The sequence below is a fragment of the Mustela putorius genome, unplaced genomic scaffold, assembly GCF_011764305.1.
Source record: "Mustela putorius furo isolate JIRA1106 unplaced genomic scaffold, ASM1176430v1.1 tig00004039_pilon_pilon_pilon, whole genome shotgun sequence".
Taxonomy (NCBI): domain Eukaryota; kingdom Metazoa; phylum Chordata; class Mammalia; order Carnivora; family Mustelidae; genus Mustela; species Mustela putorius.
The window spans coordinates 330,562-358,518 of record NW_025422174.1 but is presented as its reverse complement, the minus strand read 5'-3'; the positions used below and the strand labels follow the sequence as shown (position 1 = coordinate 358,518).

The 27,957-nt window shown below is 50.6% G+C and overlaps 2 protein-coding genes across 2 annotated transcripts; one reads left to right on the top strand and one right to left on the bottom strand.

Annotated features, from left to right (window-relative positions):
• Window positions 1-334: 334 nt before the first annotated feature.
• On the bottom strand, window positions 335-1,725 carry LOC101672794 (apoptosis-associated speck-like protein containing a CARD). The gene is made up of 3 exons (XM_004773813.3): window positions 1,375-1,725; window positions 1,063-1,116; window positions 335-694 (listed from the first exon to the last, which is right to left on the bottom strand). Exons 1-3 carry the CDS (start codon window positions 1,643-1,645, stop codon window positions 438-440), a joined length of 582 nt encoding a protein of 193 aa, XP_004773870.1. The 5' UTR covers window positions 1,646-1,725; the 3' UTR covers window positions 335-437.
• Window positions 1,726-10,947: 9,222 nt separating this feature from the next.
• TRIM72 (tripartite motif containing 72) lies at window positions 10,948-19,439 on the top strand. Its single transcript, XM_045072549.1, has 7 exons — window positions 10,948-11,334; window positions 11,754-12,150; window positions 15,175-15,270; window positions 15,356-15,586; window positions 16,054-16,076; window positions 16,929-17,047; window positions 18,067-19,439. Exons 2-7 carry the CDS (start codon window positions 11,761-11,763, stop codon window positions 18,639-18,641), a joined length of 1,434 nt encoding a protein of 477 aa, XP_044928484.1. The 5' UTR covers window positions 10,948-11,334; window positions 11,754-11,760; the 3' UTR covers window positions 18,642-19,439.
• Window positions 19,440-27,957: the final 8,518 nt, after the last annotated feature.

The window sequence follows — 27,957 nt, the reverse complement described above, 5'->3', positions numbered from 1 at the left end:
TAATTTTACAATTTTTTTTTTTCCTAAGGAAGAAGTGAAAGTGAAGCCGCGGAGACCCGTCTATTGTCAAATACCCGACAAAGCTGGCCTGTCTGTTCCAGACCCTTTGCACATATGTTTTAGACCTTGGCCCCAGGGCTAACTAGGGGGGCACTGGAGGAGGTGCCAGATGGTAAATGAGAGGGGCCAGCCTGGGGTGACCGTGAGGGTAAGGGGGGAACCGGCTGCCCTGGGAACAGGCAGTGAAAGTAGAGCTTTGCTTGGCCTCTGCGCTGTTCATCTCTAGCTTAGCTCTGCCTGTGCTTCCAGGCTCCAAGTAGGAAAAACACACAAGTACAAGCTGGCTTTTCATATATTGTATATAAAAAAGTCAGGTTTGGGTGAATGCACTGGACCTGCCCCAGATTCTGGGTGGGGCTGCTGCTGCGGGAGACCCCTCAGCTTTTCTCCAGGTCTGCCACCAGGTAGGGGTGGGTGTTCCTCAGGGCCTGAAGGAGCAGGTCTTTGCACGTCTTGTCCCAGGCCGGAGCAAAGGTGAGGAGCTTCCTCATCTTCATGGTGTTGGTGGGCTCCGCCCGCACGGCCTCATACTGCCCGCCTGACAGGACCGTCCCGTACAGGGCGTCCAGCACCCCTTCCACGTCGGTGACGCGGGTGATGAGCGCGGCCCGGTGCCGGTCCACGAAGTGCGGTGCTGTGGGCAGAGCAGAGAGCTGTGAGCCAGTTCCCAGGGTGGGTGCAGGCCTGTGTTCCAGCACTGCTTGCTTCAGAAGTTGCTCTAACTCACGGGGTGGGGCTCCAGGTGGGCAGCCCACCCACACTACAGATAGTGGGACGAGCAGAACTTGGTTTCTCTTTCCCTCCGATCAGCCCCCCTGCCTGGCCCCTGCCGCCCACCGGTGTGGCCCACGGAGTGTAGGTGGGTAGGAAGGAGTGGAGGTGGGCAGGAAGGCTGGGCCCGATCTTGCTCCCCTTGCTCCTGGCTGTGGGACGCAGCTGCTTTGCTTCAGGCTGATGGGGCGTGATGGGGTGCGGCTGAGCGGTTGGGAGTGGAGGCCTCACCTGGCGAGGTTCCAGTCTGGTGATCCTGGATCCCAGCAGGCCCTGGAGCGGGGCCTATAAGGAAATGAGTCAAGTGGTCGCCTTCCGGTCATCCCGTAGCTTTGGTCTCTCTGGGGTTAGGGGCCCCTTGGTATGGAAGCTAAGTACAGGGCAAGCACAGGAAACCTCCCTTCCCAGCAGGAGAAGCTTTTGTAATTTTAGAGGGTAGGAGGAACAGGAAGTGAAAGAGTCCGAGGGGCAAGTGTTGGGGGGCTGATGCAGTGAGGGGTATAGGAGGTGGCCCCTGCAGAGTGTGTGTAGGGGCGTGCTCACCTGTGCACTTGATCTGCAGGTGCTCTGCTGTCTCCTGCATGCCCATCTCCCGCAGCACGATCACGGTGAGCTCTGTGCTGTACTCTTCCAGATAGGAAGAGACGAGCTTGTCTGTGAGGTCTATGGCGTCCATGGACATCAGTGTCCCCCGTGGGATGCGCCCATAGCCTTCGCGAAGGGGCACTGAAAGTAGCTTCAGCTTGAATTTCTTGAACTCGTCTGCAGTCAGGTTCTCCAGTGCGTCCAGGATGGCGTCGCGAGTGCACCCCATGGCGCTGGGGTCCTCTGCTGCTCTCGCTCACCGGGATGTGTGCAGATCAGGAAGTCTGCTCTGGGGCGGGACCTGGAACTCCCCGCCTTCTCCCGATTCCTGCCTTTGCCCCAGCCCAGTGCCCTGTGGCAGAGGGAACCCTGATGATCCCATTGGTTCCCACCCACCAAGGTCTCCAGACTCCATAGCCTGGCCATCGGGGGGCGCCCAGATTGCATCCTGCAGCTGATGTGTAGGGTGGGACCAGGGAGATGCCACAGAGGGACTTCCAGGGTAGTGCCTGCATCTCCAGGCTTGCAGTAATTACCACAGACCTGGGGAGCCTGGTTTATTCAAGTGCCAAGGTTAGAATCTTGAAGTTCTAGAACACTATAATGTCCACATTTCCTTGAACCTTAGCATCCACTGTCACAAGTCAAAGAACCTTAGAATCATAAAATTCTAACAGCCAGAACCGTGTAGCTTACCAAATTCCACATAGTGGGAAGAAAAGAGATGTAAAAAAAAGGGTAGGGGGGCACCTGGGCGGCTCCGTTGATTAAAGGTCTGCCTTCAGCTCGGGTCATGATCCCGGGACTCTGGGCTGGGCTCCCAGCAAAAAGGGATAAGCAAGGAATCTGCTTACCCCTCTCCCTCTGCCCCTACCCTTGCCCATGCATGCTCGCTCGCTCGCTCGCTCTCTCGCTCGCTCTCAAAATAAGCAAGGAATCTGCTTACCCCTCTCCCTCTGCCCCTACCCTTGCCCATGCATGCTCGCTCGCTCGCTCGCTCTCTCGCTCGCTCTCTCTCAAAATAGCAAGGAATCTGCTTACCCCTCTCCCTCTGCCCCTACCCTTGCCCATGCATGCTCGCTCGCTCGCTCGCTCTCTCGCTCGCTCTCAAAATAAGCAAGGAATCTGCTTACCCCTCTCCCTCTGCCCCTACCCTTGCCCATGCATGCTCGCTCGCTCGCTCGCTCGCTCTCTCGCTCGCTCTCAAAATAAGCAAGGAATCTGCTTACCCCTCTCCCTCTGCCCCTACCCTTGCTCATGCATGCTCGCTCGCTCGCTCGCTCGCTCTCTCGCTCGCTCTCAAAATAAGCAAGGAATCTGCTTACCCCTCTCCCTCTGCCCCTACCCTTGCTCATGCATGCTCGCTCGCTCGCTCGCTCTCTCGCTCTCAAAACCTTTCACAACTTTTTTTTTTTTTTTTTAAGATTTTGTGTATTCATTAGAGAGAGCATGAGAGGTGGAGGGGGTGGTCGGAGGGAGAAGCAAACTCTCTGTGGAGCTGGGAGCCTGGTGTACGATTCGATTCTGGGACTCCGGGATCATGACCTGAGCTGAAGGCAGTTGTTTAACCAACTGAGCCAGCCAGGCGCCCAAGTTGTGTCCTTTCTCTGCCTCGGTTTCCTTATCTGTGAAATGGTATCATAACACCCACTTATCCACTTAATATTCTTAGTATTCCAGCATAACGTGGGGTACCTGGTGGCTTCTGAAACCTTGCTAGATACTTCCTGGGACAACCAGGATTTGGTCCCAGCAGCTGAATTTCTGGGGAAATGGTGATGAGACGCTTGTGAAACTTCTTGACTGGAGGGAAAGTTCTGGATGCACTCTGGGCCCAGAGGGCTTGATGTAGAAGAGCAAGTGAAGGCGGCAAGAGTAGTCATTGGAGCCCAAGCTGTGCCCAGAATCCTTACCTTGCCTTTGACATGGTGGGAAGGCCCTGCTGGTCTGGCCCCTGGTGAACCTCAGCAGCCTCGTCTTGTGCCACACCCTGCCCTCCCCCATCTCTGAGTTTCAACCACACTGGCCTCTCAGTTCCTCAAACGTGCAACACTACTTTGCTTCTCCAAGCCTTTTTTTGGTTTTGTTTTTTAAAGATTTTACTTCAGAGAGAGAGACCATAGTGGTAGACAGGCAGCGGGAGAAGTGGACTCCCTACTGATGTGGGACTCTGTCCCAAGATCTGGGATTATGACCCCAGCCGAAGGCAGACGCTTAACCTACTGAGCTACCCAGGTGCCCCTGTCCAAGCCTTTTAACATGTTCCCTTGACCTGACAATCTCTTCCCTTACTCTTGGCCTGCTAAATTCTTGAGACTTTAGGTCTCCAGTTAACGGTCACTTCCTCTGGCCAACCAGGTTTAGAATTCCTTCCAGACTAGTTCATAGCCCCTGCTCTCCTAGCAATTGTGACTGGATTGTAACTGCGTGGATTTGCTTGGCATCAGTCTTCCCTGCCAGTCTGTAAATTGTGCCCGTCCAGATCATTGTTGCATCCACAGCATCTAGAACAAGCCTATGGTGCAATCAGTATGAATGAAGGGACCTTGTGGGAAGCAGCTCATGAGAGAGAACAAACTGAGGGTTGATGGAGAGAGACGGGTATTAGGGAGGGCATGTGTTATAATGAGCCCTGGGCGTTCCATGTAAGTGACGAATCGCTGAGCTGTACTCCTGAAACCAAAACTGAACTATATATCAACTCACTAGAATTTAAATTAAAAAACAACAACGAGGGAGGGTATGTGCTTTGGTGAGTGCTGTGACGTGTGTAAACCTGGCGATTCACAGACCTGTACCCCTGAGGATAAAAATATATGTTTATAAAAAATAAAAAATTAAATTAAACAAACAACAATGAAGGCACCTTGTGGTTCAAGGGAGGATACCAGGAACTGGAGGGTGCGGTTTACATACACACTTTCGAAGAGGCCGCTGCCAGGAGCTAGAAGACAGGGCTCGAAGCTGTACAGTGTCTAGTTTGAATCTGGGCCCTCCTTCTAGGTGGGTATTGGGAGCCCATTTTTCCAGTTCAGCTGGGTTGTAGCAATCACCATTCCTTTTGTGGATGTGCTCCTGACTTCCACATTTATTTATTCACTTATTGGACATCCATCGCCCATCAAAACGTGAGCTTGGTAAGAGCAGGGACCTTCTCTGTCTTGTTCATTGCTGAATCCCCGACATCAGGAGAGTGACACGTAGGAGGTACGCGGTGAAGGTTTGTTAAATGAAGGAATGAATGAGGCCGTGGTGCCTGCAGCGTGTTGTATTCAAGAGCTTCCAGCAAGGGCGGCGGCGGCAGGGCTCACTCCCCATCCTTGCTCATGTTGCCCCGTGTGCTCTGGGCAGGTTGCGTGCCAACATCCTCACCACGGGTGGCACTTGTGGTCCAATAGCCAATGTTCCTTGGCTTATGGATGGTTATTATTGTGCCTCTTCCCTGGTCTTTATCCTTTTAGAATCTCTAGTTCATTTTGTACGCTGTGGCTGACAGGCTACCTCTTCCTAGCCCACACATCAATCTTCCTCCTTCTCTGCTCAGAAACCTGTGACTCTCCAGTGCCCTCAGAACCAAGTTCAAGCTCCTTGGCTTGGCCTTCAAGATCCTTGCCAACTTCCTTAGCTATACTTTTGACCCTATTAGCCTCTGGACTTCCCTCCATAAGTGGCCGCTGTCCTCTGCTTGCCCTCTTTTCCCTTCTGGTTGGCTTGATGAGTTACTGCTTGTCCCAACCTTCTTCAGGAGTCAGGCTCCATGCCCAATGTGGAGCCTGACATGGGGCTTCATCTCACCATCCTGAGATCGTGACCTGAGCGGAAGTCAGGAGTCAGAGGCTTAACGGACTGAGCCACCCAGGCACCCCTATTTTATTCTAAATACATGTATTAAGAATCTACTAGATGCTCACCCACGTGGTAAGTGCTGGTGAGATGCAGTAATAGTAGTAATAAAAATTTCCATTCTTTAGAATTTACATGTTCTAGACATGTGCATAACATAACATAACATGCATAATTTTTTTTAAAAAAGATTTTATTTATTTCACAGACAGAGATCACAAGTAGGCAGAGAGGCAGGCAGAGAGAGAGGAGGAAGCAGGCTTCCCGCCAAGCAGAGAGCCCGATGCGGGGCTCGATCCCAGGACCCTGGGATCACGACCCGAGCCGAAGGCAGAGGCTCAACTCACTGAGCCACCCAACATGCATAATCTTATTTAAACCTCCTGACATCCCCGTGAGGAGTGTTAATTATCCCACCTTACAGAGGAGAAAACTGAGGTTTTCAGAAATTACTCTCAAAGCCAACAATGGTAGTAAGTGAGGAAACAGATTGAACCATCTGATCCCTAGGCCCAAATTCCAACCACCATCCTTACCTCCTTGAAAATCGACAAACGGCTTGGAGAGATTATGTATATGGAGATTTATGCCTCCTCCAGACTGTCCACAAACATCTTAGGAGGGTAGGTATTACGATAGTAGTAATGATAACATTAACTTCCTCCTCTTTGCAGAAAGCTCTAGAATTTACGTTCAGAAGATGGTTGAATAGTGGGAAAGGAAGTTGCTGACTGGTATCAGCTCCACTTAGATTTGATTCCCAGATCCTCTTAGCTGTGACTTAGGGAGGTCACAGCCCCTTGCTGGGTCTGTGTTCTGTAATGTGAATGTGCTCACCTCATCAGCCTGTAGGGAATCAGGACCCTGAGAAGGGCAGTGACTTGGCCAAAATCAGGGAGGTAGAGGCAGAGCCTACTTGTTCCTGGACACTGCCAGGGTGATTTTCATCTGGGGAGGTGGAGGTCAAGAGGTATGGACTTTCCGGGAAGGCCCAGGGAAGCCATGATAATCTCTTCCCCTCAAAACCTCCCTTTCTTGGGGGGAGTGCCCAGAGCTCTGAACTTTGATCCCTGGCAAGAAAAGAACTTTCAAGTTTTACTTCAGGCCTACCCTTGCCCCTGGACTGGAGCCAGAGCTGTTGCTGGTGGTAAGATGTCTCTTGGGTGTGCTCCTCGCCACCTAACCAAAGAAACCCTTGATCATTGGAACCAGATTGCTTCTTCTGCAGCCAAGACCACAGATTTCCAGAACATTGGTCAGGCCACTTAATCTCGTCCCTCATGGCCTCCTGTAAAACAGAATCAATGCTGGGTGGTTACAAGGTTATAAATGAGTTTATGAGGTTGTAAATGAATTAAGAATGGTGAAATGGTTGGAACAGGTGGTGATTCTGTCACTTGTTAAACTTGTTAAAGTTTCTGAGCCTTGGTTTTCCAGTCTCTGAAGTAGGGATGATGTTATTTACCTTATAGAGTTATATGGAGGATTCCTTGGAATACTTAGTAATAATAATTGTAGTACTCTCAATAGCCAACATTTATTGAACATTTCCTATGGGCTTGGCATTGTTATAAGAGTTTTGTTTGAATTAGTTTGCTGAATCTTCATAACAATCCAAGAATTTTTTTTAAGATTTATTTGAGAGTCAGTGCATGAGTGAGCTGGGGGAGCGGAGCAGGACGACAGGAGAAGAGAGAGAATCTTCAGCAGACTCCCTGCTGAGTGCACAGGCTGATGTCGGGCTTCGCTTCATGACCCCGAGATCATGATCTGAGCCGAAATCAAGAGCTGGATGCTCAACTAACTGACCCACTCAGGTGCCCCAATCCAAGGGTCTTTTTTTAAAAAAAAAAAATTTATTTATTTATTTGACAGAGAGAGAGAGAGAGAGAGAGTGAGAGCACGCACAAGTAGGGAGAGCGGAAGGCAGATGGAGAGGGAGAAGCAGGCTCCCTGATGAGCAAGGACCCCCCCAGCCCCCTGCCCAGTGTGGGGCTTGATCTCAGGACCCTGGGATCATGACCTGAGCTGAAGGCAGATGCTTAAGGACTGAGCCACCCAGGCACCCCGCCCCCCCCAATCTAAGAGCCTTAATAAAAATCCTTACATGATTCCCATTTTACAATTGAGAAAATCAGGTTAAGTGACTTGCCCAAAGTCACACGAGGAAAGAGCAGAGTCAAGATTTGAGCCTAGTGGTGGCAGTCACTGCCCCCTAAGCCCCAGGTGTCAGCATACTGCCTCTGGTGTTTGTTTAATATAATATCTGGTTTAATCCTCATAGCAACCCTACAGGGATGGTATTATTTTCCTACTTATCCTCACGTTGTAGCTCCAGAAATTGGAGTCCAGAGAGATAGGTGACCTTCCTGAGTGTATGCAACATGAATTTGTGACATGAGCATTCAGGACCTGCTTTTACTCTGGCCCTGATTAGAGGATTTCTGCCTTCTTCCTACATTTACCCAATACAAGGAGCTCTCACCTCCCATGGCATTTATGACTTTAGCCATTGGGAAGCTCTCCCTTAGGACAAGCCAAAATCTGACCCCTCTGAGCCCTGGCTGCGGGGACTTCAGAGAGCTCCATCCTAGGGTTAGCAACCCAAGTCCTTACTTCCTTCTCGATATGTTCCCTGCTGTGGACAACCAGTGTCCCTCCCATGGGTCAGAGGTCAGATCTGGCCCATGCGCAGGGAGAGATTGAGTTGACTGTCACCCCCTTGTCCTGGGCACCCACTCCTTTTGCTCAAAGCCTTCAGCCTCAGCCTGGCAGTGATGGAAACTCCAGGTGAGATCAACATTCAGCACATGGACTTTCTGAGTGGAAGTGAGGTAGCTTGTGGTTTCAGAGACTGCCTCCAGATATGCTGTCATCCCCACCCACTCCTGTTCAGGGAAATCAAACCTCCCTGGGCTGCTCAGTGTTCTGGTAAAAAGTCCTAGGAGCTTCCCGAGACTTTTCAATACTTTAGTCATTTGTGTAGCCAGTGGCTCTGATCCAAAAGAATAATAAGACTTATCTCTTCCTGAGAGGCCTAAATCATGATAACGTGTACAAGGTTCCTAGGTTAAGCCCAAAGGTGCCAGGAAGCCTGGGGAAGCTTCCTAAGTGGGCCAGCATGCAACATGCAAGAGCTTCAAACGTTTAATAAGATATGAGGGGCACCTGGGTGGCTCAGTGAGTTGAGCCGCTGCCTTCAGGTTGGTCATGATCTCAGGGTCCTGGGATCGAGCCCCGCATCGGGCTCTCTGCTCAGCGGGGAGCCTGCTTCCCACTGCCTCTCTGCCTACTTGTGATCTCTCTCTCTCTCTGTCAAATAAATAAATAAAATCTTTAAAAAAAAAAAGAAGAAGAAGAAGAAAAATGAACTGCAGAACTTGGAGACAAGTCTGAAGACTTGTCGTAATTAGGTCTTACTCATGCTTTTGGGATGCAAGTTATCGTTTATCTAGACACTGCTTTGGGATTTAACAAATTATTAAAAGGAATGGGAGGGGGCGGGAGAGAGGGGGTGGCTGGGTGATGCACATGTAGAGGGCATGTGTTGTGGTGAGCCCTGATGCTTCACAGACCTGTACGCCCGAAACAAGTAACACATTATATGCTAACCAAAATAAATAAATAAATAAAAGGTAGAAAAAAAGCACGGGTTGGGAGGGAGGGTAGGAGAAGTTACCAGAAAAACAACAACAACAACAACAACACATGGGAGGTTCGGTTCATAAATAAAACTTTTGTCTATAAATACAAGAATGCTCACATGTTTCTAGGATTTTGATCAAGCATGAGCGAGCAAATCTATATTTAATCAACAAGGCTGGGGCACCTGGGTGGCTCAGTGGGTTAATGCCTCTGCCTTCCACTCAGGTCATGATCCCAGGGTCCTGGGATCGAGCCCCACATCCGGCTCTCTGCTCAGCAGGGAGCCTGCTCCCCCCACCTCCTTTGCCTGCCTCTCTGCCTACTTGTGATCTCTGTCTGTCAAATGAATAAATAAGGTCTTTAAAAAAAATCAGCAAGGCTTAATAAGATAATCTTAAAATTAATCTACTATAAGATCATGAAGATTATAGAGCTGTGCTCTTCCATTGATAGCTGCTATCAACACATGGCTCTTGAGCACCTGAAATGAGGCCAGTCGGAAATGAGATGTGCCCCCAATGTAATATACACACCTGATATCAAAGACTAAGTATGAAAGAAAGACTGTGAAATATTTTGTTAGTATTTTTTTCTAGTAAGCTCTATGCCTGACATGGAGCTTAAATTCATGACCCCGAGATCAAGGGTTGCGTGGTCTACCAACTGAGCCAGACGAGTGCCCCATATTAGTAATTTTAATATTAGTTACATGTCAAATGATAATATTTTGGATACATTGGGTTAAATAAAATATCTTTGTGAAATTAAAAAAAAAAAAAAACAAAAACAGAATAAAAACAGTAAAACCAAAGACTTGAGCTGAGACGTGTAGGGAGTTATCTGGCTCCTGGGGAGATGTATTTACTTGCCAAAGAGTTGGAGGAAGAAGATCTTTAAGGGGGCACCGGGGTGGCTCAGTGGGTTAGGCCTCTGCCTTCGGCTCAGGTCATGATCTCAGGGTCCTGGGATGGAGCCCCACATCGGGCTCTGTGCTCTGTGGGGAGCCTGCTTCCCCTTCTCTCTCTGCCTGCCTCTCTGCCTACTTGTGATCCCTGTCTGTCAAATAAATAAATAAAATAAAAAAAAAAAAGAAAAAGATCTTTAAGCAGGGGATAGGGGCAATTGATTTCTTCTCCTCAATAATCAGGGAAAGGAATTCTTCCTTGTAGATGCTTTGCACGGTACCTGGCTGCTGTCATGGGCCAGTTAACTTGGCTCTTATCCATCATCCTAGGGCACAGAGAGCCAGACATTTACTATTTCCTGGGAGAGATTTAGTATGCTTGTCTCTGATCCAGAGCACCTCATGTGCTCATTTGGGATAAAATTAATAAGAATGGAGATTAAAAACCCAAGAGAGAGGTAAAAAGAGAGTCCAAAGTCCTCATGTTTCTGAAAGATAAGCAGAAACTCAGATTAAGACAGGCAGCATGTGGTTGAGGGAGGGAGAAACGGACAAATCCAGGAAAAGCCGAAAGTGTGGCTGAGAGGCCAGAAGAGCACTCAGTGACCTTGTGTGTTTATTCATTCACTGAGTACTTCCTGAGCTCCTGTAGTGTGCACATGCTTTATTCTAAATTGGAGACAAGCAGTGTATAAAATTTATGTTCTGGTAGGAGGAATCAGTCAAAAAAACCCAAGTAAAATATTGCTTGTCTGATGGTAATAAATGTTATAGGGAAAAATAGGGCAGGGGAAGGGAGATGTGAGATTTAGAATCAGGGAGCTGGGAAAAGCCTCACTGAAGAGGGGACATGGGTAAAGATCTGAGGGACAGGAGGGTGGCAACCATGTCTGAGAGTGTTCCAGGCCGAGGGGCCCGCAAGCCCAAAGGCCAAGGCTGGAGTGAGCAGGTCCTGTTCTCCTGCTGGTGGAGCTAAGGAGGGTCAGTGTGATCTTGGAGAGTCAGAAACTTGGGGAGTGAGTAAGTGGGTGACAAACTGGGGATGGGCCACAGGCAAGGGGGGGTGGTGCGGATGGGGGGGGTTGGGGGAGAAGGGAGACACTCCTCCCAACCTAGTTTCTCTCTTTTCTGTGACTCCCTGCTGTTGTAATTTCTGGCTCCAGGCTGAGCCAGGGAGGGGCCAGTGGATGGGCCAGGACAGGTGGCCTTGACATGTGATGCTTGTCCGCTGACCACTCAGTCCTCACTTTTAGAACGCTTTCCAGAAGTGATGGAAAGGGGTGGGCAGGACGACTAAATATAGTCCTGGGGCCAAGACAGTCTGGGAGGGTCTGTCTGCGATTCACTCCGTGCCCTCAGCGGTGGGGTCCACTGCTAGCCGCACCGGTGAGCCCCGGTCTGTGCTCTGTGCTTGCTGTTTGCCCTTTGCCTGTTTTCAGACACAGCTCTGACCCGGCTAAGTTTGGGCCTGACCTTGAGTGGGCCTCCCGGGAGTCTCTTTTTGCCCAAGATCTCCAACCAGACCTGTGAGTCCTGCGGGTCCTGTGGGCCTGGATATATGGGGGGAGGGGAGGCCTGGGGATCCTGGAGAGGTAGAAGGGGAGGGGTGGTGGCTCTGGGGAATCTGGGGCAGGGGCTGAGGCTGGGGCTAAGACAAGGGAAAGACTGCAACCTGGATCCTGTTTAGGAACTGTTTAGGGCTTGAGACAAGGTCCCTGTTCGTGGCTGTTTTGGGGGCTGGGGCTGAGAAGTGCAGCTGAGACTGCTTTTGGGATCGAAACCGAGTGCCCCTCCCCCCCCCCCCCGCGTTGGCCAGAACCAGAGTCCTTTTCTGCACGAGAAATGCGGTCGTTATAGGCTGGGGGCCCTTCCCGTCTGGGGCTGGGGCTGGGCGCAGCGCGGGGCGCTCCGCGGAGCCTCCCTGACCGACCCCTCCTCTGCCCAGGACCGTCATGTCGGCGGCGCCCGGCCTGCTGCACCAGGAGCTGTCCTGCCCGCTGTGCCTGCAGCTGTTCGACGCGCCGGTGACGGCCGAGTGCGGCCACAGCTTCTGCCGCGCCTGCCTGAGCCGCGTGGCGGGCGAGCCGGCGGCGGACGGCTCGGTGCCCTGCCCGTGCTGCCAGGCGCTCACGCGGCCGCACGCGCTCCGCACCAACCTGCAGCTGGCGCGCCTGGTGGAGGGGCTGGCGCAGGTGCCGCAGGGCCACTGCGAGGAGCACCTCGACCCGCTGAGCGTCTACTGCGAGCAGGACCGCGCGCTCGTGTGCGGCGTGTGCGCCTCGCTCGGGTCGCACCGCGGCCACCGCCTGCTGCCCGCCGCCGAGGCCCACGCGCGCCTCAAGGTGCGGGAGTCGAGCGCGGCCCGCCGAGGCGGGGGAGCCCGGGCGGGAGCGGACGGTCGGCGGCGCGGGGCCCCGCACGTTCCCGCAGGGACCTGGAGTCCGCGCTCCGGGGCCAGGGGCCCCCGCGGCTGTGCGGGACGCGGGCTGGGCGAGGCCGCTGGGGAATCGGGGCGGACGAGCCCCGAAGCGGGGGGGCCTGGCGGGGACGAGACCCTGGAGGGGCGCTCAGGGAACCCCCGGCCTAGGTTTCCGGGGCTGAGCGGGGGCCGCCGCACAGCGGAGCGGGCTGAGCCGGGAGGGGAACCGGCGTCTGGGCCGGCGAGTCGCGGCCCTTCCGCGGGTGTCGGCGGGGAACCGGGAACGGCAGGGGCGCGGCCGGGGGCGGTGTGGGTGGAGGCCACCGAGCGGCTTCGCTGAGCCCACGTTCTGCTCCTGCTGCTGAACGCGTGCGGGCCCAGGGCTCAGCGCATCCGGCCGGGAGGGCAAGGCAGGCCTGGGGACGCTCCTCTGGGCGCAGGCCCAGGTTGGCTCCGAGACCCAAATCCACCTGTTTTTCCGGATGGAGCTGGAAGTCTTGAACGCTGGCTAACAGAGCCAGCCCACAGCTGTGCTCTGCCCAAGGTTTGCGATTCCCACGGGTGCCCAGAAAAGATCCCCGCAGAATAGTGAATAGAGACGCGCGCACACACACTGGCTCGTTCGTGTCAGACGTGTGGCAAGTCACAGGCACGCAGCTACGGGAGACTACGTGTCTACACAGGCCCAGGAAGGTCTGCCATGAAGCGTTGGTGGGGCTGGGAACAAGAAACGACGGGTGCGGGAGAGGGGCAGGGGGTTCTGGAGGCAGGGAACGGTCCTTAACCCCGCAGTGAAGCCGTCATTGGCTTCTCAGGAATGATGAGTGGGGGGCTTCTGCGGGTTATCTTTAGCCACAAACATCAGCGTACTGCGCTTCTGCTTCGCCCCCAGACTTCTAAAGAGGGTAGACCACTGTCTTTAGGCGGGTATTCGAGGCCCCCAGACTCTCCCAGGGACGCAGCCCAACATTCTGGCCCCCTTCTGCCTTGCCCAGTCCTGCCCAGTGCCGATTGGTGGCTCTTAGACCAGTGCAGAAGCTTCCTCTTTCCAGGGGCCTTTCCAACCCAGACTCACCTTTGCTGGTAACCCCAGGACTCCCAGCCTGGGCCCAAGAGAGAGATCTGTGAAGAGGGAATAGAGTCCCTGACATGGAACAGAGCACCAGGTGACCCAGGAGTCCTGAGGGGGCAGAGAGGTGGGATACATTCTGCCAGGATCCGAATCAGCCCCAGCCCTAAGACACAGGGGAGGGCTGGCAGGAATTCGGAAGAAGGGGCCCAAGAAGGGTCTGATGGAGGAGGGAGACAGGAAGGCTGGGGCTGGGCTGGATGCCTCGGTCCTTGACCACGAAGAGGGCTTGGGTCCAGAGACCATGTACCAGGACTCAAGAGTAGTCGAATGGGATGTGCCGGGAACGGGGGGCTGATGCGACACCCCGAAACTGAGCTGCATCCTCCTGAGTGCCAAGGTCGCACAGCATGGCTGCCTTGGGCTCGGATCCCTACAGAGCTGGAGCCATAGTGCTCACCGCAGAGGGCAACCAGCTTGTGGGGACTCTAGCTGCCGGAGTGGCCCCTGCAGGACTTTCTGAAAGCCTTGGCACAGCGATTCCACCCCCAGCTTCCGTTTGAACTTCTTGAGGTCATCAGTGGTCAAGTTTTCCCTGTGCAGCCAGGATGACGTCATGCTTCTTCCTCATGGCTTAGCCCTGTTGCTACTGAACCTCTGAGGGCTCCATGCCGAGAGCCACCAGGTCCGCCCTGTCCTGCGACAGGCTGGGCTAATCCTGAGGCACCTGCTAAAACTGGGACCCATCTGCAGGCAGAGCCTAGAGGGTCTCTCTGTTTCCCTTAGGGGGAGTAGGGAGGAGGCCACGGGTCTGTCACAGCTATGGGTGAGGGGAGGAAGATGCTTCCATTCTAGAAAGATGAAACTGAGGTTGGGAGCCATGGAGGTGGGCCTGGGACCGTCTGATTCCAGGGCCTTGCAGTTTTCCCACAAAGAGTGACTTTGGCAGGAGCTCTTAGTTTCCCTACACCTGCATTTCCGGACTCACGAACTGGCAGGCCTACGGTAGGGTACCCCCACAAATGTGTTTGGTAGACACAGCAGAGATTATCTATCTATTTATATCTATATGCATATTTTTAAAGATTTTATTTATTTGACAGAGAGAGAGAGAACAACTAGGCAGAGAGGCAGGCAGAGAGAGAGAGGGAGAAGCAGGCTCCCCGCTGAGCAGAGAGCCAGACACAGGACTCGATCCCAGGACCCTGGGATCATGACCTGAGCCAAAGGCAGAGGCTTAACCCACCGAGCCATCCAGCACCCCATATATATTTTTTTAAAGTAAGATTTACCCCCAAGGTGGGACCGGAGCTCACCACCAGGAGATCGAGGGTCCCGTGCTCTACCGGCTGAAAGAGCCAGCTGCCCCAACACAGCAGACACTTTCATTCAATTTCCTTGCCCCCAGAGCCCTTGGGTAGGCAGGAAGGCTGATTGGGGTGTTTTGCTGTTGTTCTGCTTTTAAGGATGGGGTAAAGCCCCAGGAGAGGAGGAGGTTGCATTTCTTCCTCATACACCCCACACTGAGCCCAAGAGGCCTTCTGGGTCAGCGCTGTACCCCTCTGTTGGAGGACACCAAGCCGCGTTTGCATTTGTCGCCCTCACAAAGACGTGTGCTAAGGGTGCTAACCGTGCCCGGAGAGGGATGAGGGATGGGTGGCCAGGGAGGACCTCCTGAAATAGTGGGAGGGCAGCGCGTTCTTGCCATCGGGAGCAGTGCCGCTGAGGGCCCAGACGTCTGCCCACGAGTCTGCGGAGTGGGGAGATGCCCACCCGACTGGGGGAGGGCCGGTGTTCAGGCCAAGCCAGAGATGGCGGGCCTGGGGCGGGGCGGGTGGGGCCGGGGGCAGCCCTGTCATTGGCTGCTCTGCCCCTCAGACGCAGCTGCCCCAGCAGAAGCTGCAGCTGCAGGAGGCGTGTATGCGCAAGGAGAAGAGCGCGGCCGTGCTGGAGCACCAGCTGCTGGAGGTGGAGGTGAGCGGCTCAGCACGGCAGGGCCTGGGTCCTAGGGTCGGGCAGGAGCTCCCAGCCTAGTGCTCTTGCCTGTCTGCTCCCGCAGGAGACGGTGCGTCAGTTCCGGGGGGCGGTCGGGGATCAGCTGGGCAAGATGCGGGTGTTCCTGGCGGCGCTGGAGGGCTCCTTGGATCGGGAGGCAGAGCGTGTGCGGAGTGAGGCGGGGGTCGCCTTGAGACGAGAGCTGGGCAGCCTGAACTCTTACCTGGAGCAGCTGCGGCAGATGGAGAAAGTCCTGGAGGAGGTGGCTGACAAGCCACAGACGGAGTTCCTCATGGTGAGCACTGGGTGACCTTCGCTCTCTGCTTCTCAGCCCGGGTTCCGTGCCTCGAGACCTCATCCTATTGTCCGACATGGACTTTGAGGTCCAGAGCGGGGCAGGGACAAGGCCGGGTCACACTTCGGAGAGGGACGGGCTGCTGTTATGGTTGTTTAGGTTGCACACTGCACAAGGACACTGAATCTAAGTGGTCATCATTCCTATCACAGACGTTAGAGGTTTGTGTGTTTATTTGGACAATCATCTACCTGGTGGAATTGTTTGTTCTCTTGAGGAAAGGGAGTATGTTTTTCAGTTCACACAGAGGTAAAGGGCTAGGGTTGGCCTTAAATTCTGGGTTCCTTTTGGCTCTTTCTGATTCTTCCTGACCCCCCACTTAGCATTCCTGGTGGTCCGTCCATCCTCAGAAGTCCCCAGTGTCTCCCCTGCCAGCCTCACCTCCATCTCTTTATCTCTCTTTCCAGAAATACTGTCTGGTGACCAGCAGGTGAGATCAACTTGGCCCCTTTTCCCAACTTGCCCTGGTCTTCACACTTGCTGCCTCACCCTCGAATCGCAGCAAACCTGTACGCCCCATTCCGCCCCCTCCGTCGGCCTGCCTTTGTGCTGAGCACAGAAATGACCCTGACCCTGACCTGGTCCTTCTCCTCAGGGACCTCCCAGACAGGTGCTGGGGATGGACATGGGCGGGGACACAGGCGTAGTAGGTGCTCGGTGCTGCCGTATCGGGAAGCGGGTGGCTGGGGTAGGCTTCGCAGAGCAGGGCACCTCTGCATGGGGCCCTGGGGGAGTGATGCGAGTTGGTGAGGTGAAGAGCTCGGGGAGACGCAGCAGACATGCGCAGGGCAAGAGCCGAGGCTGGAAAGAGGGAGGGAGGCGGAGCCAAGCCGGAGTCCTCGGGAGCCTGGCCCTTATCCCAACAGAAGGTTCTTCTTCTTCTTCTTTTTGGTGGGGGCTCCTGGCTGGCTCAGTTGGTGGAATCTGTGACTCTTGATCTTGGGGTCGTGACTTTTGAGCCCCACACTGGGTGTAGAGATAAGTAAGTAAGTAAAAAATTGTGGTAGAATATACACCATGTAAAGTTTGCCGCCTCAACCATTTTCTGGCATGTAGTTTTAAGTTCAGTGGCGTCCACCATCTCCCTCTAGAACTTTCTCATCCTTCCAAAGGGAAACTCTGACAGAGGTTTAAGCCAGGAGTGACACACCAGAGATCCTGGACCTCCACCACAGCCCAGTCCTCCTCTCTTTGGGGTAACACCTTGTGCCCTGCCCCTGCCCCATGCCTCCTCCAGGAAGTCCTTCCACACACACACCTGCCCCCACGTCCCCGCCCCCAGGCTACAGAAGATCCTGGCAGAATCACCACCGCCTGCCCGGCTGGATATCCAGTTGCCTGTCATCTCAGATGACTTCAAATTCCAGGTGTGGAGGAAGATGTTCCGGGCGCTGATGCCAGGTACGGGGGAGGGGCTGTCTCCGGGTTTGTGTTTGTTGCTGTGTGGGTGAGGGGAGGTCCTGACTACACAAGAGAGACCTCTCAGTCCCAGCTGGGAGGTCATCGAAGAAGGTGCCCATTGCTCCTTTACCTCTGTGTTTGCTCTGCACCTTGTAACCTGAGCTCAGAGAAGGACCTTTGAGGCATGGGGTTCATGGGTGGGTGACTGACGTGGGGCAGACTCTGCTTGCTGGGAAGCTGCTGCTGCCGTTGGCAAGCAAGGGAGGCTGGGGCCTGGGGGTTGAGCCCTGTGTGATCCTGGGTCAGTTCCTGCCGCCACTGGATGGCTGCCAGCTGGAGGCTGAGGATGTGCAGAGCCGGTGCCCTGGGGACGGGCCTAAGCCAGAGAGTGACTCTGGTGGCCTGTGGCTGGAGGCCCCACGGGCTCTGCCTTCTCTCCCTGAGAGCTAGGTCACAGTGAAGTGGCATTAGCTACAGAACTGCAGGACACGTGCACAGGGCTGGTATAGTCCTGACTGCCCTGCGGCGGGGCGGGGCGGGGATTCTGTTTTATGCAAGGCAAGAGTAAGGCCCAGAGACTGGCTCAAGACTTGAGGGACTGGGTGTGGGGCATAAACAATGAATTGTGGAGCACTGAGAAGATAAAATAAAATTAAAAAAAAAAGAAAAAAAAAAAAAAAGACTTGACTGCAGTCATACAGCCGGGCGAGGTGGGGGCTGGCCTAGGACCAGGCTTCCTGTCTCCTGCTTTGTGACCTGGGCTTTAGCTACAGACTTACATGCCCTGTGGCCACGGGGTCCTCCCTACCTTGGAAGGGGGCAGTTACGGCCTCGTTTTCAGCAGAGCCAGCTGAAGCTCAGAGACATCCAGTCTTTGGCCCAGCGCAGGAAGCAGAGAGGGGCTCACCTCTCAGAGATGCTGGGGGACCAGGGCGGACCCGCTGGCCCCTAACTGATTGGGCGGAGCTGGCGGTAGGCAGACTCGCAGGGGCCCGACCTCGCCTCCCTCCCCTCCGCAGTGACCAAGGACCTGACCTTTGACCCGAGCACCGCCCACCCGAGTCTGGTGCTGTCTCCCTCGGGCCGCCGCGTGGAGTGTTCGGATCAGAAGGCGCCGCCGGCCGGGGAGGACCCGTGCCAGTTCGACAAGGCCGTGGCGGTGGTGGCGCGCCAGCTGCTGTCCGACGGCGAGCACTACTGGGAGGTGGAGGTGGGCGACAAGCCGCGCTGGGCCCTCGGCGTGATCGCGGCCCAGGCCAGCCGCCGCGGCCGGCTGCACGCGGTGCCCTCGCAAGGCCTCTGGCTGATCGGGCTGCGGGACGGCAAGATCCTGGAGGCGCACGTCGAGGCCAAAGAGCCGCGCGCCCTGCGCCCTGCGGAGAGGCGGCCGTCGCGAGTCGGGATCTACCTGAGCTTTGCCGACGGAGTCCTCTCCTTTTACGATGCCAGCGACGCCGACGCCCTCGAGCTGCTCTTTGCCTTCCACGAGCGCCTGCCCGGGCCCGTGTACCCCTTCTTCGACGTGTGCTGGCACGACAAGGGCAAAAACGCTCAGCCGCTGCTGCTCGTGGGGGCTGATGGCGAGGAGGCCTGAGCCGCCCGCTGGGCTGGGGCGGGGGCGGGGGGTTGCGGGGGTTGCGGGGGTCCTGCAGGCCTGGAAGGAGGCAGGGAGGGCAGGGGCTGTCGGGACTGAAGGCGGAGGGGGTTGGGGACTGGGGACTCTTTAGGGGTCTGAGATGTTCGGGGTTGGAGGGGTTGGGGTGGGTGTGGGGAAGAGAGATCTAAAGTCAGGTCCGCGAGGAAACCCCAGTTTGGGAACCAGGAAGCCCGAGGGTTCCAGGAAGAAATTGAAGTTGAGGGAAGGAGAGAAAAGGGTCAGGGGTCCGGCTGGGGTGGGGTGGGGGTTGGGGTGGTGGGAACTGAAGATCTCTGGAGAGCAAAGAGCCCCTTTTCCCTCCTTCCTGGCGGCCGTGGGGTGTGTGTGTGGGGGGCCCAGATTCACCACACAGAAAGATCTTTCCCTTCATGGTTCCACAACTTAAGCGTGCACTTTTTCAAAGCATGTGACAGTGACTTGTTGAAGCCGAGTGTTGTGTTTCTGGTTCACTAGGTCTGGGTGCAGACCAAAATTTTGCTTTCCTTACAAGTTCCTGGGGCCGTGCTGTTGCTGCAGGTTACAAGTGGGATCACCTGGAAAACCCAGGACTTGGACCCTGGTCTGTTCAGTGAGCTCTCCATTACACAGAGGTGGTTATCAGTAGCTCTCAGCTCGCAGGAATAGAAAACCCACACTATATTCCTCTGGAGATTCAACAGTCATTGAAAAACTGCCAGATACCATGCTGAGTGAATGAATAAACTGGCCCCTAGCTAGTTCCTTTTGCCTCTGGAATATGATTACTGAGTGTCTTGGACATTGAAGTAATCCCCCAAGCTGCCAACCCAGAGAAAGAGCCTGATGCGGATCCCAGCCTGGGCCCTGCTGCTTGTGGGGAAGAGAAGGCCTCCCCCACCAGCCCCGCTTCTCCTGGGTTGGCCCCTCGCTGCTTACTCACTGGTTCACACCTTCTTTGGTTTTAGTTCAACGGCCCGTGTCTTGGGCCCTGGAGTTAGACCGAGGCCCAGAGTGACAGTTCCTCTTCCTTAGGGGAAGGCCTGTGGGGACTCAAGCCGGTGGGAGCGGAGCTGCTGCCGCTTCTGTCCGAGAGGTGACGGTAGGGGCCGTTTGCTCTCTGTGCCAGCGTGCTGCTGCTGATGTGTGAAAGGGCCTGGGAACCCCTGGAAACAGGTGCCAGTACAGGAATTTTCTTGGGGGATCGAGTGAAGGAAGGTGTGGGTAGAGTAAGAAAGGCCTCAAGGTCTGGCTGAGGGGACTCTCGGCTGTGCTCCCAGAGGAATGGTTCTTGGACACTAAGGGTTATTTGGTTGTAAAATTCAGTAGCATTAATAGAGACGATTATATTCAGATTCCTTCCCCATTAAATCTTTGTGAAGAGACAAGTGACCTATTGCTAGGCCTAATAACCTCTTATTGTCCACCTGGCTTTTAGTCTTGACCCATCTCATCTTAGCAAAACACAAATGTGGGGGCACCTGGGTGGCTCAGTGGGTTAAAGCCTCTGCCTTTGGCTCAGGTCATGATCTCGGGGTCCTGGGATTGAGCCCTTCATCGGCCTCTCTGCTCAGCAGGGAACCTGCTTCCTCCTCTTTCTCTGCCTGCCTCTCTGCCTACTTGTGATCTCTCAATCAAATAAATAAATAAAATTAAAAATAAAAACCCCACAAATGTGGTGGTGGGATCCGGTTGCTCAAAACTTTCAACAACTCTGTGTTCCCCTCTAAGAGAAAGCCCTAGATCTTTGGCTCAGCATTTGGGACACCCTGCTATTCTCCAGCCACATCTACACTCTGGCCCTACTGACCTCTCGGGGTCCGTGTCGCAACACCACATTACTCTGTTAGGATGCTTTTTTCTGTTTCCCTCTCATCCCCCAGGAATTTCTTGAAACACTATTTCACACGATTTCCCATGCTCTCTAGACCCCAGCTCACCTTTACAAGGTGCATTCCGATGTCCTCGCTGTCACAGACTGGCAACGTCCAAGAACCCAAAGCCCCTTCCTGAAGAATTAGGTGCTCTGAGAAACAGGTGTCAAGACAGCATTAAATGTCAAGGGTTCCCTCATTAAATGAGGGAAGATGCCCCTGTGCGAGCAAACGGGGCGGTCAGACTGTGATGTCAGTCTGACCCTGAGTGAAGGAGAGGGGGAGGGGAATTTTGGATGAAAGTGTCCTTGATGGTTGTGGGGACTTCTCTTCAAGCTGCCTGTGCAGGAAGCCCTGCGTGTCCCAGTATGGGCCTACCTTCGTGTCCCTGCCGTGTCTGGGTCATTGCTGGGAGCTGGCTGTGGGAGCTATGCTCAGCACAGGTACGGGGATGGATTTCACGGCTCTTTAGCTGCTGCCCTCAGTCTTTGCTCCCCTTTGTTGGAGTTCTGTCAAGAAAATTTCTTTTCACAGCTGCTACAGGTTCTTTCTACATAAAGTTACCTTGGCTTGAGCTGTGTGCATTGAGGGAAACGACCCTGTGATCTTGCCTATGGCTGACTGAGTGAGAGAGGTGGGGTCCCTGAGACAAAGGCTTCCAGGGTGGGATATGTCTGTGGCAAACTTTGCCTAGTCAGAGTGTTCCTTGTTGGATGTTGGCCACCTGAACAATCCAGAATCTTCCTGGTGATGTAGGAAGGTGAAGTGGGAGCACAGAACTGGGTTATTCCATAACCCATGCTTCCAAAGACCAGAGTCTTCTCCTTTAGTTCTTCCCCTTCACGGAGACTCTAAGAACCCAGAACAACTGGATGTTGAGAAGTTTCCTGTACCTCCTGACTTCCTTGTGTACAGGAACAAACCGGCACCTACCAGAGCCATGCTACACTGCAAAAACAAACAAACAAACAAAAAGACCCCCAAAAACCCTTTTTTAAAATTTATTTTTTATTTTCAGTATAACAGTATTCATTATTTTTGCACCACACCCAGTGCTCCATGCAATCCGTGCCCTCTCTAATACCCACCACCTCGTTCCCCCAACCTCCCACCCCCCGCCCCTTCAAAACCCTCAGATTGTTTTTCAGAATCCATAGTCTCTCATGGTTCACCTCCCCTTCCAATTTCCCCCAACTACCTTCTCCTCTCTAACTCCCCTTGTCCTCCATGCTATTTGTCATGCTCCACACATAAGTGAAACCATATGATAATTGACTCTCTTTGCTTGACTTATTTCACTCAGCATAATCTCTTCCAGTCCCATCCATGTTGCTACAAAAGTTGGGTATTCATCCTTTCTGATGGAGGCATAAAACTCCATAGTGTATACGGACCACATCTTTCTTATCCACTCGTCCGTTGAAGAGCATCTTGGTTCTTTCCACAGTTTGTCGACCGTGGCCATTGCTGCTATAAACATTGGGGTACAGATGGCCCTTCTTTTCACGACATCTGTATCTTTGGGGTAAGTACCCAGGAGTGCAATTGTAGGGTCATAGGGAAGTTCTATTTTTAATTTCTTGAGGAATCTCCACACTGTTCTCCAAAGAGGCTGCACCAACTTGCATTCCCACCAACCGTGGAAGAGGGTTCCCCTTTCTCCACATCCCCTCCAATACATGCTGTTTCCTGTCTTGCTAATTTTGGCCATTCTAACTGGTGTAAGGTGATATCTCAATGTGGTTTTAATTTGAATCTCCCTGATGGCTAGTGATGATGAACATTTTTTCATGTGTCTGATAGCCATTTGTGTGTCTTCATTGGAGAAGTGTCTCTTCATATCTTCTGCCCATTTTTTGATATGATTGTCTGTTTTGTGTGTGTTGAGTTAGAGGAGTTCTTTATAGATCCTGGATATCAACCTTTTGTCTGTACAGTCATTTGCAAATATCTTCTCCCATTCTGTGGGTTGCCTCTTTGTTTTTTTGACTGTTTCCTTTGCTGTGCAGAAGCTTTTGATTTTGATGAAGTCCCAAAAGTTTATTTTTGCTTTTGTTTCCTTTGACTTTGGAGACATATCTTGAAAGAAGTTGCTGTGGCTGATATCGAAGAGATTACTGCCTGTGTTCTCCTCTAGGATTCTGATGGATTCCTGTCTCACATTGAGGTCTTTTATCCATTTTGAGTTTATCTTTGTGTATGGTGTAAGAGAATGGTCGAGTTTCATTCTTCTACATAGAGCTGTCCAGTTTTCCCAGGACCATTTATTGAAGAGACTGTCTTTTTTCCAGTGTATATTTTTTCCTGTCCAAAACCCTTTTATTGAGAGCTTGTTATTTGATATTCTATCTGAGATCTCACAATGACTAAGGTCCCTACTCTGCTTTTTATTTTAAAAAATAATTATTTGAGAGAGAGTGAGCGAGTTGCGGAGAGTCAGAGGCAGAGGGAGAAGCAGGCTCCCTGATCACAAGGGTGATCCCAGGACCCTGGGATCATGACCTGAGATGAAGGTGGATGCTTAACCTACTGAGCCACCCAGATGCTCTGGTTCTGTTGCCTCTGTCCCTGAGGTTCAAATAGCCTCTGGGAACATGATGGTATAGCCATGAAGGACCTGAATCCATTAGTGCATGATGCCTCTTGGAGTATCAACTTTATACTAAGATTATTATTATTCTTGATGGTAGTGGTGGTGAAAAAGTTCTATAATTTAACCCATAAGTAAACATTGCAAACAGTTTCATATTAAAACAAACGTATTATGGAGTACAGAATTGATGAAAATTTTTGAGATCAAACAAGAGATGTCCACAAACTTCTGCATTTGTACTGGCGATGTGGATCTAGCCTTCTAGACCCTCAGGGATATGAATTCCTAAAATTATTTTAAAAAATTAAAAAAATGCACAAGTATACTTAGAATTTTTTTATTATGTGATGTTAGTCACCATACAGTGGATCATTAATTTTTGATGTAGTGTTCAGTGATTCATTGTTTGCATGTAACACCCAGTGCTCCATGAAATCCATGCCCTCCTTAATATCCATCAGCCACAATAGCCAAACTGTGGAAATAGCTGAGATACCCTTCAGCAGATGAATGGATAAAGAAGATGTGGTCCATATACACAAGGGGTATTACTCAGTATCAGAAAGGTGAATACCCAACTTCTGCATCAACATGGATGGGACTGGAGGAGATTATACTGGTGAAGTAAGTAAAGCAGAGAAAGTCAATTGTCATATGGCTTCACTTACTTGTGGAACATAAGGAATAGCATGGAAGACATTAGGAGAAGGAAGGGAAAAATGAAGGGGAGAACTCAGAGGGGGAGACAAAACATGAGAGACTATGGACTCTGGGAAACAAACTGAGGGTTTTAGAGGGGAGGGATTGGGGGGATGGGTGAGCCTGGTGATGTACAAATATACTTAATAATACATTACAGATAAGAGGAATGTTCTATGACCATGTTTCCCTCCCTCACCCATTCCTAATTTCTTCTTTTTCTTCTTCATCAGAAATAATATCTGTTGTCAGTTTGGGGAGTAGTTTGCTGGGACTTCCTGTACATATATGTTCCACAGAAAATACATAGTATTATATTTTTCTTTCTATATAAATTATATCATACTCTTCATAAACATGACATATTCTACAACATGTTTTTTCATTTAGTCATATAGTTAGTTAGGAGATCTATCCATGTAATATGTAGAGTGTACCTTCTCCTTTTAACTGCTTTATAGTATTCTACTATATGAATGCGGCATTGCTTACTTAATCATTCCCTGATTAATTGGTATTTGTTTCTATTGTTTGTAATTATGAACTGTGCTGCAATGAGCATCCTTGTATATGCTCCTATATGCACATACACAAGGTTTTCTCTAGGGTAGATTCTGAGTGGTGGAGTTTCTGTGGTCTAGCATGTGTGTCTTTAAAGTTTGAATAGGTGGGGCATTAAACAAGAAAAGTATGCAGCTAAGCTGTCACTGAAAATAGAAGCAGTGATAAAAATCTCCCAGGACAAACAGAAGCTAAAAGAATTGTGATCATTGGGGCACCTGGGTGGCTCAGTGGGTTAAGCCTCTGCCTTCGGTTCAGGTCATGGTCTCAGGGCCCTGGGATTGAGCCTCATGTCGAACTCTCTGCTCAGCAGGGAGCCTATTTACTCCCCTCTTTCTGCCTGCCTCTCTGCCTACTTGTGATCTCTCTCTCTTTGTCAAATAAATAAAATCTTAAAAAAAATTTCAGTCACCAAACCTGCCCTACAAGAAATATTGAAAGGGGTCCTCTAAGCAAAGGGAGAGCCCAAAAGTAACATTGACCAGAAGGGAACAGAGACAATATACAGTAGCAATCACCTTACAGGCACAACAATGGCACTAAATTCATATCTTTCAATAGTTACCCTGAATGCAAATGGGCTAAATGTCCTGATCAAAAAACACAGGGTATCGGATTGAATAAAAAAGCAAGACCCTTTGATATGCTGCCTGCAAAGGATTCATTTTTGACCCAAAGACACCTTCAGATTTAAAGTAAGAGGGTGGAAAGCCATTTATCATGATAGTGGACATCAAAAGAAAGCTAGAGTGGCAATCCTTGTATCAGACAAATAAGATTTTAAACCAAAGATTTTAATAAGAAATGAGGAAGGACACTATATCATACTTAAAAGATTTATCCAACAAGAAGATCTAACAATTGTAAATATTTATGCTCCTAAAATGGGAACATCCAATTCTATGAGCCAATTAGTAACAAAATCAAAGAAACACATCAGCAATAATGCAATAATAGTAGAGGACTTCAACACCACCTCACTGATAAGGACAGATCATCTAAGTAAAGATTAACAAGGAAATAAAGGCCTTAAATGACAGGCTGGACCAGATGGACATCACAGATATATTCAGAACATTCTGTCCCAAAGTAACAGAATACACATTCTTCTCTAGTGCACATGAAACATTCTCCAGAACAGACCACATCCTGGATCACAAATAAGGTCTCAACTGGCACTAAAAGATTGGGATCTTTCCCTGCATATTTTTGGAATGTGCTTTGAAACTCAAACTCACTCACAAGAAGAACGTTTGAAAGAACTCATATACATGGAGGCTAAAGATCATCCTACTAAAGAATGCATGAATCAACCAGGAAGTTAAAGAAAAGTTAAAAAAATTTATGGAAACAAATGAAATGAAAACACAACTGTTCAAAATATTTGGGATGCAGCAAATGTCTTCCTAAGATGAAAGTATATAGCAATAATAAGCCATTCTTAGGAAACGAGAAAGGTCTCAAGAACACAACCCAACCTTATACCTAAGGGAACTGGAGAAATAACAGCAAATAAAGCCTAAACCCAGCAGGAAAAAAGAAATGATAGAGACCAGAGCAGAAATTAATGAAATAGAAACCAAAAGAACAGTAGAGCAGATCAATAAAACTAGGAGCTTGTTCTTTGAAAGAATTAATAAGATTGATTAACCCCTAGCCAGACTTATCAAAAAGAAAAGGGAAAGGACCCAAATAAATAAAATCATGAATGAAAGAGGACAGATCACAACCAACACCAAAGAAATACAATTATAAGAACATATTATGAGCAACTATATGCCAACAAATTAGATAATTTGGAAGAAACAGATGCATTCCTAGAGACATATAGACAACCAAAACAGAACCAGGAAGAAATGGAAAACCTGAACAGATGTCTAACAAATGCCAGACAAAGACCCCATCAGAAAGGAAAATTAGAGATCAATATCCTTGATGAACATTGATGTAAAAATGTAAAAATTGATGTAAAAATTCTCACCAAAATACTAGCCAGTAGGACCCAAAAGTACATTAGAAGATTATTCACCATGACCAAGTGGGATTTATTCCTTGCCTGAAAGGTTGGTTCAACATCTGCAAATCATTCAATGTGATACAATACATTAATAAAAAAAAAAAGAAAAAGAACCATATAATACTCTCAATAGATGCAGAAAAAGCATTTGACAAAGTACAGCATCCCCCCACTTTTTTTTTTTTTAAAGATTTTATTTATTTATTTGTCAGAGAGAGTGAGCACAGGCAGACAGAGTGGCAGGCAGAGGCAGAGGGAGAAGCAGACTCTCTGCTGAGCAAGGAGCCCGATGTGGGACTCTATCCCAGGATGCTGGGATCATGACCTGAGCTGAAGGCAACTGCTTAACCAACTGAGCCACCCAGGTGTCCCTACAGCATCCTTTCTTGATCAAAACTCTTCACAGTGTAGGTATCGAGATTACATAACTCAATATCATAAAAGCCATCTACGGAAAAGCCACAGTGAATACATCTCTCAGTGGGGTAAAAATCTGGAACACAGCAGGGATGTCCACTATCACCACTGCTGTTCATATAGTACTAGAAGTCCTACTCTTAGCAACCAGGCGACAAAAAGAAATAAAATGTATCGTAATCTGCAAAAAAGAAGTCAAACTCTCACTCTCTGCCGATGATATGATACTTTATGTGGAAAACCCAAAAGACTCCACCCCCAAATTCCTAGAACTCATACAGAAATTCAGTAAAGTGGCAGAATATAAAATCAATACACAGAAATCAGTTGCATTTCTATACACCGACAATGAGATAGAAGAAAGAGAAGTTAAGGAATTGATCCCATTTACAATTGCACCCCAAACCATAAAATACCTAGGAATAAACCCAACCAAAGAGGCAAAGAATCTGTACTTAGGAAACTATAGAATACTCATGAAAGAAATTGAGAAAGACACAAAGAAAATTTAAAAACATTACACGTTCATGGATTGGAAGAACAAATATTTTTAAACGTCTATACTACCTAGAGAAATCTGCACATTTAATGCAATCCCTATTAAAATACCATCAACTGTTTTCAAAGAAATAATCCTAAATTTTGTATGGAACCAGAAAAGACCCCAAATAGATGGAGGGATGTAGAAAAAGAAAACCAAAGCTGGTGGCATCACAATTCCAGACTTCAAGCTTTATTACAAAGCTGTCATCATCAAGACAGTATGGTTCTGGCTCAAAAACAGACACATAGATCAATGGAACAGGATAGAGAGCCCAGAAATGGACCCTCAACTCTATGGTCAACTAATCTTCAACAAAGTAGAAGTAGACTTTTCCAATGGAAAAATCACAGTCTCTGCAACAAATGGTGTTGGGAAAATTAGACAGCTACATGCACAAGAATGAAACTGGACCATTTTATTACACCATACACAAAAGTAGAATCAAAATGGATGAGAGACTTCAATGTGTGACAAGAATCCATCAATATCCTTGAGAAGAACACAGAGGATAGCAGCCTCCTCCATCTCAGCCACAGCACCTTCTTCTTAGAAACATTGCCAAAGGCAAAGGAAGCAAGGGCAAAAATGAACTA